Here is a 12,670-nt window from a genome sequence, read left to right on the forward strand (position 1 = left end):
ACCGAGTTAACGATAAAAACAATAACAAAATAATGCTGAAAACTGATAAAAACCCTGAAAACCATACATTTCACACCTGAGCCTCAACTCTCGCGGCCTGGTACCAAACGACTCAAGGACCGGTACCGGTCCGAGGCCCGGGGGTTGGGGACCGCTGATTTATTTGATTCTGTATAGGACAGGAACAGTTGTCCAAACACAACATAAACGCTGTGTGACTGAATTCTCTGCCCCCCCCACCCGCCCTCGCTCTCTGTAATCTGCCACAGGCCACATGCAGCATCCATTGTTTGGTTTTATGTGGTCCCCAGAAGGATGAGCTCACCGATGACGGTGACTGTAAAGGAGCAGTTGGCCTGATTTCCAGAGCGGTCCGTAGCAAAGTATGTGATGGTTTCCTTTCCAATGGGGAAAAGCTGTGGAAGACTATAGACTGGCTTCGCCTGGACCACCACCTGGAGGAGTGAGAGACAACAAAATGTGAAGAAGAAGAAGAAGAAAAGAGTCAAACTGCTTTCAAAGCAGGAAGCTGAAAGCTGAATAAATTAGAAGAGATTTACTTTTGTGCAAATTAATTGAGAATTTTACAAAACAGCTATGTAATTTATCCTACCACATAAAGTAAACCACAGAATGTCACATGCCATGTATGCAGTAAACACTGTACTTTAGCTCATGCTTGTGCCCTCTTATCATATGTTACAGGTTTATTGTGGATACAACAAACTTTTGATACCAAGGGCGGGAAACCATTACCCCATAATCATCAAGCTATTCTAGAATTAAGTGGCATCTAATTTGACTGTTTTTTACTCAAATATCTAACCTCTTCTTTAGAGTTGTCCGTGGCATTTGGGACGTTCCAGCTGACGATGGCCGTGCCACGGCGCTCAACTGTCCCTGCAACAATGTTGTCGGGGCACTGTAGCCACGGTGGCTCAGTATCTAACAGGACAGAGGGACAAAAAAGGTGGAGAAGAAGAAGAGAATGAAATTGGATTCAACTATTGCAGATGTTCCTTCATCATAACCCGCAGACATTGACCTCAACCTGCTCCTCATTATCGCTGATCGAGCAGGCGTGTGATGTCATATTGCCCCCAACAGCTTAAAACATAACAAGCCAGTTTGTCATTGTTGATAAGCAATCAAAGAGAGAGTGAGACAGCACCACTGCTGGTGCTCCAGCAACACTAGACCTCGCTCTTAGATTGAGTCTGTGCAGTCCAAGTGAAGACAGGGAATAAAAAGCACTCTTTCTTGCTTTTACTCCAGCTCAACACTCCGTTCGTCACTCCCAGCACATCAACATGCATCAAGCTCAACTGAAATAGCTGTTAGTTCTTTGTTAGAGGTATTGCAGTCTAGAGGTATTGATTGATAATAACAGTGGTATCTAAATATGAACGATTCACTGACTCGAACTGCCTGATTAAGACTCCAGCCTACTGACAACTACCTGCACCTGCAAAACACTGTTATCCTGTTACTTACACTTCAACATCCACCAACATACCTGCTACTGACCCCAAATACGTACAAAGAGTAATAACCAATTTTTAAGTAAATTGGCTAAAGGTGCTGTTGACATGAAATTCTTACCAGATGTTTGTGATTAGGTACAATAGTATGACCACCAGGTCCTCCATTTGCTACCACAACAGCCCTGACCTGTCGAGGCATGGACTCCACTAGACTGCTGAAGATGTGCTGTAGTATCTGGCACCAAGATGTTACCAACATATCCTTTAAGTCCTGTAAGTTGTGAGGTGGATCGAACGTGTTTGTCCAGCACATCCCACAGATGCTTGGTTGGGCTGAAATCTAAGGAATTTGGAGGCCAAGCCAACACCTCAAACTTGTTGTGCTCCTCAAAATGTTTCTGAACCATTTTTGCTTTGTGGCAGGACAGATTATCCTGCTGAAAGAGCCATCAAGGAGTACTGTTTCTATGAAAGGGTGTGCATGGTCTGCAACAATGCTTCATCATTAGACTAGATCTTCTCCCATTCTTCTATGGTCCAGTTCTGATGCTCTGTGTATTCTGACACCTGTCAATTTGAACCACACTGAACAATTCCAGCTATGTGAGCTACAGTAGCTCGTCTGCTGGATCAGACCACACGCGCCAGCCTTTACTCAATGTGAATCAATGAGCCTTGGCTGCACATGATCCTGGCACAGGTTTACCACTGTTCCTTCCTTGGAACACTTCTGTTACTGATCAGTGCCGACCAGGAACACCCCAGAGAGATGCCGTTTTGTAGATGCTCTGAACCAGTTATCTAGCCATCACAATTTGGTCTTTGCAAAACTCAATCAAACCCTTACGGTTGCCCTTTTTTCCTGCTTCTAACACATCAACTTCGACAACAAAATGTACACTTGCCCCCTAATATATATCACTAACAGGTGCCATGATGGAGAGATAATCAGTGTTATTCACTTCACCTGTTGGTATTTATTCCAACATATTTGCACTCTGCACCTATAAATATAAATATGCCACACATATTGTCTATTCGGTTATGTAAATTGAGAACAAAGAAAGCCCAATTCTTTGTTTGTATGCTACACATACGTGGCCAATGAAGCTGATTCTGATCATGAACTCATGAATCATGTAGCAGTAATCTGATATTGTGACAGACTAAACTGCTTATATGTTTTTACAACTCTATGAAGAGAGCCAAGGAAAAAAAGTATGTTTTTGTTTTGCACTCTAAGCTCGTATGATTTGTTGTTTATGTGAGTATTGTAGCACTCTCCAAACACCTCATAGTGCGGAGGTAGATAAAAGTCAGAAAGGCTTTGAACAAAACCAGCTTTTGGTTATAAAAGTTAACTAAATCAATAAAGAAAGTTTCCAGCTGCTGGCCAATTCTTTTTGTTTTCTCTACTTAATCTGTTTGTACTTTGATTGTTTGAAGGAAAAAAAAAGACAATTCCAAGACAATTGTAGCCCTCTCTGAGCAAATTAGCTAGAGTTATGTTGGTTTTTAAATCCACTGGTAAAAAGCAGCTCCAGCAGCCTGAACGACTACTTGTGAAGACAGTGCCACACAACTACGACTCAAATGCCTGTGCCACTTAGAGCTGGTGTTTGCTAAGGTTCAATAATTTATCAAAAATAAAACAAACCTCATATCAAGTGTCTGTCAAACATTTGAAAAACCTAGCTTTTAAAAGCTATCTGCACAAAGTTCAACGCTTTTACGTCGATTATAATAGTCTTTTCCCTTAGATAATGCACAAAACCTCTCATTGTTCCAGCAGGAAACAGCTAGGCACTGTCAGGACGAACTTTAGCTTTATTTGGAAAAAACCTTCAGCAGTCCACCTGCTTGGCTGTCGGAGCCACCGTGACCCTTGCATGAAACATTTTCTTCCTTTGTCTCATTCTCCATACAGCATGGTGTAATAATGAGAAGCCAGCACAGTTCAGCTGAACTCAGTTCAAGCCTGCAGCAAACGAGCTCAGCTCAGATTTCTCCCATCGATCGGCGGTGGTCATGCCTGTTGCGTTATGCAACAGAGCTGCTCCCATCTGGACCCGATGACCCATCCACTTAGGCATCCGTCTCCGTTAAACACTAACACACTTGAGCTCAGATCGAATCCCTTCATCTTTATAACAAGGGAAACATATTTCACTCTGGGTGTCATCAACATGAAGTGAGGGGAGGGGAAGGCCAGAAGCTTTAGTCGAACACTCTCATCTTTGTAACAACTTTTCTCTTTTTCTTGCGCTCCCCTCGTTATGTGCCGCCCATATTGCAGCTCTCCTTCTTGATTCTTTCCAGCTAATTTACATTTTCTTTTTTTTTTAAATATCTTTTTTTCTCCTCCCTCCAGCCCATTTGTGTCTGACAGTATCAGAAAAACTCATCTTCTCTCTGCCATGTCATTTTAAAACACCTACAGATGACTCATCTTCCCCTCTCACCTCCCCGTACGCCTTACCTCTCCCCTCGTTTTCATCTTTATGGCACCTCTTCCTCTCCTTAATGACACAAGTTCCTTCATTAGCAAACTTTCTCCATGAGGAAATGAGGGTACTGAGGACATTTGGGGTGGGGTGGGGGGCAGAGAGCAGTTCTGCACCACCTGTTTCACCTGCAAGGCATCTGGAGTACTGCAGTCTGTTATAATGATCTCCAGAGCCCAGTCTGAGCTGAGGGGATAGACTCGAAAGCTCGGACACGGTATGGTTTGAGTTAGTGACCCGAGGTCTGCTTTAAGGGGGGGAGATTAGCATCATACTCGCCTTTGGAAGAGCAGAGAAAAAATAACAGAATGGAAAAATTCTCACTCCAAGTTTCCTCTTGTTTTTCTTTTCATATCATCCTCTTTCTCCATTTATTCTCTATCCTCATGTTTCACTCTTAACAGCACCTCTATTTCTGAACTGCAAATACAGCTCCCTGTTAAAAGCTCCCACCCATTCATGCCATATAAAATCAACTTTTGACCGCATTTATCACATACGACACACAAAACTACTAAAAAAAGGTTGGCAGTTAGATGCGGCAGTGATTTCAAGTCAAGTTTCTAATAATGCTTGTTTTTCACAGGAATGAAATGGTCTTAAACAGAAATCTTAATCATGAGGCCTCGGGGGTGTTTGTGTATTACTCAGTATTGGATGGAGAAATGCAAAATGCTTTTTTCTTCTTCCCAACTTTATGGCTAATTAATCACCTGCTAATTTTAACCTCACAGAAAACGACAAAATGGATCCAAAAAGTTCTACCCTAGCAATGAAGCTTATTTCAGCTCCCATATTCACAAAGGGTCATCACAGCAGATGGCTTTGCATATTTGATTTGGCAAATGTTTATGCCAGATTCCCATCCTGACATAACTGGGAACCTTAGCTTATTTAAATTTGGGCAATCTCACCTTCAAGGTCTTCTCTTTGTGTGCCTCTGGACTGCTTCCAGCTTAGCTTCAAGGGATTTCTGTTCTGACAAATTGCACTTCGGCATCTGGGATTTTACCTTTGCAAAGTTAGCAACAAGTAACTTCTCTGTCAAACTGCCTGAAGTTTCACTGGTTATGATAGCTGGGTCTAGACCTACAATACAATTTCTTCAGGGAAAAAACAACTGTACCTGTCTATCTATAATGCAGGAATTCTTCAACCACAGAAATACACTCTTCAGTTCTCACCTGCCCTTCTCATCATATCATTTGACAGCAGGAGATCCTGCAAGAATCAGGAATGCACAAGTGATCCAAGCAGGAATCAAAAACAGTTAAAGTGGTACAAAAGTGATAACTCTGAAGCATAGATAGGCTAAATTTAAATCAGATATGTTTTTTTACATTTTAATTGGCAGAGATGCAGAACTTTTTGACCACACTTTGGTGTACCGACGTGATCCTTCTGCATCTTAGAAAGACAGGAAATGTCTGTATTTTCAAAACGACTCCTTTACATAGTCAGGTCTATAAGTATCTGGATGTCGCCTCCATTTTTTCACACCTCATTGAGAGTTCTAGTGAAGTAGGAATCTAAGTTTATTATGTGCTTAGATTGTCATGGATTAATGAGGGAGCCTGGCCAATTGTCCAATTACTTTTTAGCCTGTGAAAATGGGGGACTGTGTATAAAAAATCCTTAAAAAGAACAAATCCAAAACAAACACTTTTTTTAAGCCCTAAAGTCTGCACTTCAATCGCATCTTGATTGTTTGATATCTTGACTCCACTGTGGTGGCAAAATTCCAAAAATACTTCTGGACCTGAGCATACAGGCCCTTCTTCTACTCCAAAGTCATGTGGAGAAACAAAATGATCAAACCTAACTGTAAACTCCATCATTCAGCCTTCCAGAGCTTCAAGCAGAGGGGTCTTGGCCTCTGTATTTTTTACTTCCTTGTTACAACTGTAGAGACAATTTACAGCCACTGCAGCTTTGACCACTGCCCTGACCTTAGTCCTGCAGAAAGGAAAGATAGATTCCCTCTTTAGGAAAACATACACACACACACACACACACACACACACACACAGAGTTACCTGTGCAGACAGCTTTATAGACATTGGCTGTCCAGTTCCCAGAGCTCAGGCACACCGCCTTCCTGTTCCCCTGGAGACTGTAACCTGGACGACAGTTGAGGAGGCAAACAAAGCCTGGAGACACTGCTCTTCTCCCACAGGCAGGAGGGGACAGAAAGATGTTCTTCAGAGTCACGATGGGAGGGCAACGCACCTCTGGGTGGGAAAGATCAAGAGACAGATTATCAATCTGTTTCTTGTTTGTTATTAAAAGTAGCTGAAAAGATTTCCTTATAAAGATAAAACTGGGAAAACACTGAACAAAAGAATGGAAAAAAAAATAGAGTTGGAAGATCTCGACCGTGTTTCCTGTGTGTTAACCGAATGTGATAAAATCTTCCTCTGAGCTGGCTCCACCATAAACGGCAACAATAAAGCTATTCTCGGCCGCTGTGTATCAAAAACTGGCACGGAAACGACAAACATTTGGTCGGAAATCAACTTAAGAAAGCGCTGACCGCAGGGCTCGTACACAGGAGGCCTTTCAAGCATTTCTGGAGGCCAGTGTGGCTTTTTTCTTGATGACGGATAGATCGTTTTCATTCTCTCCCTCGCCAAATCTCAGTTTCATTGGCTCTAGCTGTAGCTGCTTTGCAGGGAAAGCTCACTCCGAGGGATATTCGACATCGGGGATTACAATCGGATGAAAAAGAAAAAAAAAATCTATCTCAGCATCCTCTCAGGGCAGCCGAGCTGATCCTCTTTCACCACAGAGCAAGCAAACACTAAAACAAACCAACGGCAGCCCGCACAGTCCTCTTAGTTGTGCTTAAGTCTGCAGGAAAATGCAGAGGTGGCCAAACAAACAAGCAGCGGCTCACTCAGTGCAGAGATTGGAGTTATTGATAAAGGAACGGAGAGAGTTTTTCGGAAGCGGATGGCTCAGGCGTTTTTAAATAGTGCATCTAGCTGGTTGGTTGGAAGTGAGTCAGCGCCGGCCGGAGATTTGCGGCCAAACGCTCTCACACTGTCCCTTTTTTGTGTGTTCGTGTGCATGACCTGGGTGCTCTCTGTGGTGGGCACGAGTGTGTGCGACTATTTTGACTTAACTATCGGTTTTGGAGTGTGTGGGTAATTTTGTGTTGTGTATATGTGGTAACTGTAGCTTTGCTGTGAGAAAGCAGATGTGTCTTGTGCCATGGTGGGTCTCTGCGCAAACGCGCCCCATATGTTTAACCGCTGTATATGCGTGTTTACACACGCTTGTAAACTACACCATTTTTTCATAGAAACCCAGATCGGGGACATTTGTTTGATAGATTGTCTTTGTGTTTTTTCAGCCAGACACGTTTCAGTAAGCAGAAGCAAAACAAATCATGCGAGCGCTCAGTTGAATGATAGTCATGCTGCAAGACATATTTACTGTCAGAGAGGACTGCTGTGTATCTGAGTGAAAGCAAGGCTGGGAAGATTTATTATGGAAAACAATGCTAATTCAATAACTGCATGAATAAATCGGATTTAACTCCACAGATGAGGGAATACTAAGACTTTGACTGAAGACATGGAAAGATGTCGCTGTAATAGATGAATTTTCTTGGATACGACGTGACGAGGGTTATTAAACTGGGAATTAATTATTTTTAGCCCAAAATGGGGAAAATACAGAATGTGCCACTTTGTTAAAGTCCTGGAATAAAACAGTTTGGTGCCAAAAACAAGACCACACTTGAGCACACAAAAATAACTGAACAGGCAGCAGGTTATGTCTAAGCAGCAACATCCATGGCTGAAAAATGAAGCCAACAAAAAAAGTGCCCAAAAAAAAAACAGTTCCTCGTGTGTCCATCACAAATACGCAGGTTTACACCCTGATAATAATACAAATTGACTCTTCGTGGCAGCTGAGGAGGAGTTTAATTTCTATAACTCACCAGCTTAAAATGTAATTAGACCTAAAGTTTACAACTAGCTGTCACCTCAGCTAATCTGAGTGCTTTCAGGCTGTTTGACTTCTAAGTGGTGGATAGAAAACACAAGGCCGCTCCTACATGCTGAAGGCTAATGTAGGAACTCGGGTTTGAGTCCATCCCAGACCAATCCCTGCATATCATTTCCAGCACTCTCACGCTACTGTTCAATTAAAGCTAAAAAATCCAAATAATAACTCAAAGAACATAAATCATACATTTTTAGCTACCTGTAACATGTAAAGCTGATTTAAAAATTGTATTTGTGTTCAAAGCTCTCTGTGGTTCAGCTTCATGATCTTTTGGCTTCACTTTTTGCCTCCGTGACTTCTCTCGGTGCCCAAATCAATGCTTTAGCTGTTATTGGATTTTGACACTATTTATTTACAAGCCCAGCTCTGATAAAGTTGGGACGCTGCGTAAAATGTAAATAAAAACTGAATGCAAATCCATTTTAAGTTGTGACAACTTTTGATCATTAGTGTATTTGTATTGTTTGTACTGCCAGTGATTAAAAGTCTTCAAAGATTTACGCTAATGAATATTATTCTGAAATTATTCCACCATTTGTAAACACAGTTCTTTTGAATATTTCCTTCTCTAAGATGTAATATCCAGTCACATTACTGACCTGTTAACAGTTAACCTAATTATTTGCAAGGCACTTTATGTCTTTTTAAATGGGTTAAAACTCACTTGATTTCACTGAACCAGACCTCTCGACCACACTTGATAACATTAACAGTATACTGCAAGTTTTAGCTGAAAACGTAGCACTACAGCACTGAAAAAACAAGATGCTGGCAGATGAATCAGTAAAGCCAAAGGTTCAAAAACTCTCAATGCATCATCACAACCAGCTGTGGGGCATTTTTATTTTTTTATTCTTGCAGTGAATGTTGGGGTCATGTTTTGTAATCATATGTTGCTTTCAGATATGAGGTTTAGAAAAGTCACTGATATAGCAACACGAGAAAATTAAACCCATGACAGCATGAAGCCGAGTTTCTCCATCTTACTAGGACACGGTGTGAGATAGTGGCTGACAGTGGAGTGAAAGCTTACCCACACACCGAGGTTGGGGCCCACTCCATTGGTAGTTTGCCTGGCAGGTGAGTTCGGAGTCTCCCTCTAATCTGTAGCCCCGATCACAGCCCACCTGACACACCACCCTGTAGGAGCCAAAGCTGTTGCTGCAACTCAGGAAGCCGTGCTGGGGCAGGGACAGGTGCGGGCAGGAGCGTACTGCAAAGATAGGAGAAAATAAACAGAAGAACCCAAACCAACAAAACAGAAAAACAAAATCTGCTTTATTTATTATCATATAAAGCTGGATCTGTATCTTCTGTCGCTTGGGTTTATTTTGCCACTTCTATCTATTTAATAGGATTTAATTTCCTGTTGAGACACAGAGGGAACAAAAGGTTCAGAAAAATAGGAAGTGTGGCCTCGAATAATGACAAACAGTGACAAACACTGTACATTTCAAGATAACTTAAACACAAAATATTTGGTTATTTTGTTTGCTGTAACTGTTAAACACCCACACCGTGCAGAGGAGGAGTAAACTGCAGGGATGTACAGCAGTATGTATTTGCTATAAACTGTGACCTATGATTTAACCCAATGTGTGAAAGTCCCGAATGAAATAAACAAAGAAAATCCTGGTGTGTGTGTGTCTGTTCTGAGTTATGCCGAGGTCTAGAAAAGGGTGTGTAGTGTGTTATTTCTCATCACCATCCATAGACAGACAGGCAGTTCAGAGTAAACCCCCCCCGTCTCCCCCAGGGCTTAACTAGCTGGGAGGTCCAACAGTATGTGGTAAAGACTAGACTCAGAGTAACACATACAAGCAGACATATGCACACACACATAGGAAACATATACCCAAAGCCACATACTATAAATCTTCAACACACACCCTTTAGTATTCAGTGTCTTGGTATTTGTATGAGTCACGCTGCTGCTGCTGCTGCTGCCTTTCTGTTAAAACTGGCACTTTCCTCATTAATCTTTTGACCTTAGCTCTCTCTTCTCAGCTTTCTTTCCATTCTGCTTCCTTCCGTGCAATCTTCATCTTCTTTCTTCATCCATGAGCACCCTCTCTTTAATTGAATCCTCCCCTACCTTTCTTCCTCTCAACATCTGGCCTGGCAGAAAAGCAGTAGTCTCCCAGTAAACGTTGATTCCTCTTTCAGTCTAAACACATATGATCTCAATCTATGCCGAGAGAGCTTTACGTGCTAACACACGCCGACTGTGACTTTTAGGAAACTTGAAGCAAATCAGTACAAGAGATCAAGACACGTCTTACATCTGGATGAAGTGATTTAGGGCTACAGAAATGTTTATAAATGCTGGCGGGCGTCAGAGGCGAGGCGATGCTTTGATTAGGGTTTAATGAGGAATTATATGAGATATGGTGTGGAAGAACCTCCTGTGATCAATCACAAAAGCTTCAGTGTTTCAGTGTCATAACTATGCACCCTGAGTACTGTATGATGAAATATGTAAAGCCCGTCAGACACATTTAGCTGCGACTATATCAGAACAGAGCAGCATTATACCACCATGCATTAACACTACAATCAATCAAGAAGCAGACTAATCAAAAAGCCTTAAATGATGAGAAGATCACTACAAAAATCTTTTTAATAGCCCATCTGACTTCGACATTCGACTACTGCCTCGCTGTTTACTTTTCTTTTCAGTTTTTGAGATATGACGGGACATTAGGGTGCAGAGAAAAAGCTAGACTAAATACTGGCTGGGTGATATTTAAAATAAATCCACAAACGCACACACAAATGAACGCTGCAAAAAAGTACCGTACGTATATCATCGTGCCTGCTTTAAATGGGCTTGTGTTTGTAATGGCATGGTGTTATATGTCAGTAATTTATTAAAGGCCTCTCACTTAAAGCTTAATAATATAACGGGAACCTATTACGCTTGCTTCCAGCTGCATATTTTTATTCTTGGACTCGAATAAAAAAGGTCTGCATGAATCACAGTTCTTATGGCGCAGTCACACTAGAGCAAAAATATGACGGCCACCTCTGCGTGACTAGGAGTAAATCGGTGGCTCACCAGTGATGTTGTTACATTTTTTGCTCTCTGAGAATCTTTGCATATAGTTGCAGCAACCAACTGGTTACCCAGAAGCAGTTTGTGGAAACCCTCAAACTCAGGGTGGCTACTTTTGATGGCAAGGTGATTGCAGGTTGCCTCCCATCAGACAACCTGATGGGAGGCAACCTGCCTCCAAACAACTTCACTCTGACTCAAGGGGATTGTCGTCAGTCTGCACCAATGCGCACAACTCGCCTGTGATGCATCTCTTGATATTGGAGTACTCAAGTCAGCTGGTTGTATTCTGGTCATATTCCTACAGAAAAGGAAAGTTGCTGACCACCTGCATCAATTTGCAGGTTAAATTGCCTCCCAGTCTGCAGTAACTACGACTCTATTTATGGAGGAATTTCTGGTTTCGATCTGTAAGCTTTAGTTTTAGAGTTGATGTGATCTGTTTGATTAGGATTTCTGTGTATGTAGATCAGTTCTGGTGATTCTAAATTGCCCATAGACGAGTAGTCCAGGGTGTACCCTGCCTCTCGCCCTATGGCAGCTAGGATAGGCTCCATCCCCACCTCAACCCTGAACTGGATAAGAGGAAGAAAATGAATGATGGCTGGACGGCCAAAATGAGAAAAAAACCTTTTGGTTCACAGACATGTTCTTGGGCACATACATAAAAACCATTTAATCAATCAATCAGCCAATAGTTGTTTTAAAAGAAAATTAAAAAGCTTCTTAAATATGCTGATTTTCACAGCTGTGTATATTTCTCAGCTGAAAGTCTTGAGGGATTTTTCATCAACAAAAGTTACATTGTGTGATGATCCTGTGATGATCATCATAGTAATATTACATGCATCAGGCTTTCTCCTCACCTCTGCAGCTGGCCGGTGTCCCTGACCAGGTGCCGTCAGCCTGGCAGAGTCTGATGCCGGTTCCCTGGAGGTCAAAACCGGGCTCGCATCGCACACCACAGGCCGCGTCAAAGTGGTTGTTACATACATTCTGGACAAAGAAGCCATATTCTGGGGGCAACAGTGCTGGGCAATGTATCACTGAGGAGAGGAGAGGAGAGGAGAGGAGAGGAGGGTGAATTTTACATTACAGCTAACAAACAAACTGACACACTATGACAGAAAGTTGATTTTGTTGATAAAAACTGAATAAAAAAACAAGTAAGCAGAAAATCACAGCATATCAACCTTCAACACCCTATTTTCTCTTCCTGCCTGAGAAAGTAGAAAGCAGTGGATGACTGTGGTGATTAATGGAGCTCAATGTGTTCAGATGAACTGCTGTTTGGAAATCACTGGCTCCTTCTTCGAGGAATGGGAGGACTGGCAAAATTACTGGATACACGATGCTGTCATCCCATACCTCTGAGGAATATCTTGTTTTTTTTGTTCCAGTTAATTCACCAGATTATCACTTCATTTACTGCCCTTCATGTTTTTCACCACTATTCCTGAAAGCGATTACAGGCCACAAATTCCTACTTCATGAAACATATTTCTCTGTTAGGAAGCATGTTTATACACATGTTTTAAAATGTGTGTTCGCCACCATTACAAATCACCATACGGCTGGAGCACTGCTCGTCTCCACTAACTTACATGTTG

At 42.0% G+C, this 12,670-nt stretch overlaps 1 protein-coding gene across 2 annotated transcripts in view; it reads right to left on the reverse strand.

The window, feature by feature from the left end:
• The window catches only part of svep1 (sushi, von Willebrand factor type A, EGF and pentraxin domain containing 1), a 108,160-nt gene that overhangs the window by 33,518 nt on the left and 61,972 nt on the right, over positions 1-12,670 (reverse strand). For both annotated transcript variants that reach the window (XM_084923976.1, XM_084923978.1), the window contains exons 5-9: positions 11,927-12,106; positions 9,039-9,218; positions 6,025-6,219; positions 827-945; positions 326-455 (exon numbers count right to left, since the gene is read on the reverse strand). In XM_084923976.1, the coding sequence (XP_084780102.1) occupies positions 326-455; positions 827-945; positions 6,025-6,219; positions 9,039-9,218; positions 11,927-12,106 (804 nt within the window). The remainder of the gene's footprint in view (positions 1-325; positions 456-826; positions 946-6,024; positions 6,220-9,038; positions 9,219-11,926; positions 12,107-12,670) is intronic.

This window comes from Perissodus microlepis, chromosome 3, assembly GCF_051167445.1.
Source record: "Perissodus microlepis isolate ML-2025 ecotype Zambia chromosome 3, ASM5116744v1, whole genome shotgun sequence".
Classification (NCBI taxonomy): Eukaryota; Metazoa; Chordata; class Actinopteri; order Cichliformes; family Cichlidae; genus Perissodus; species Perissodus microlepis.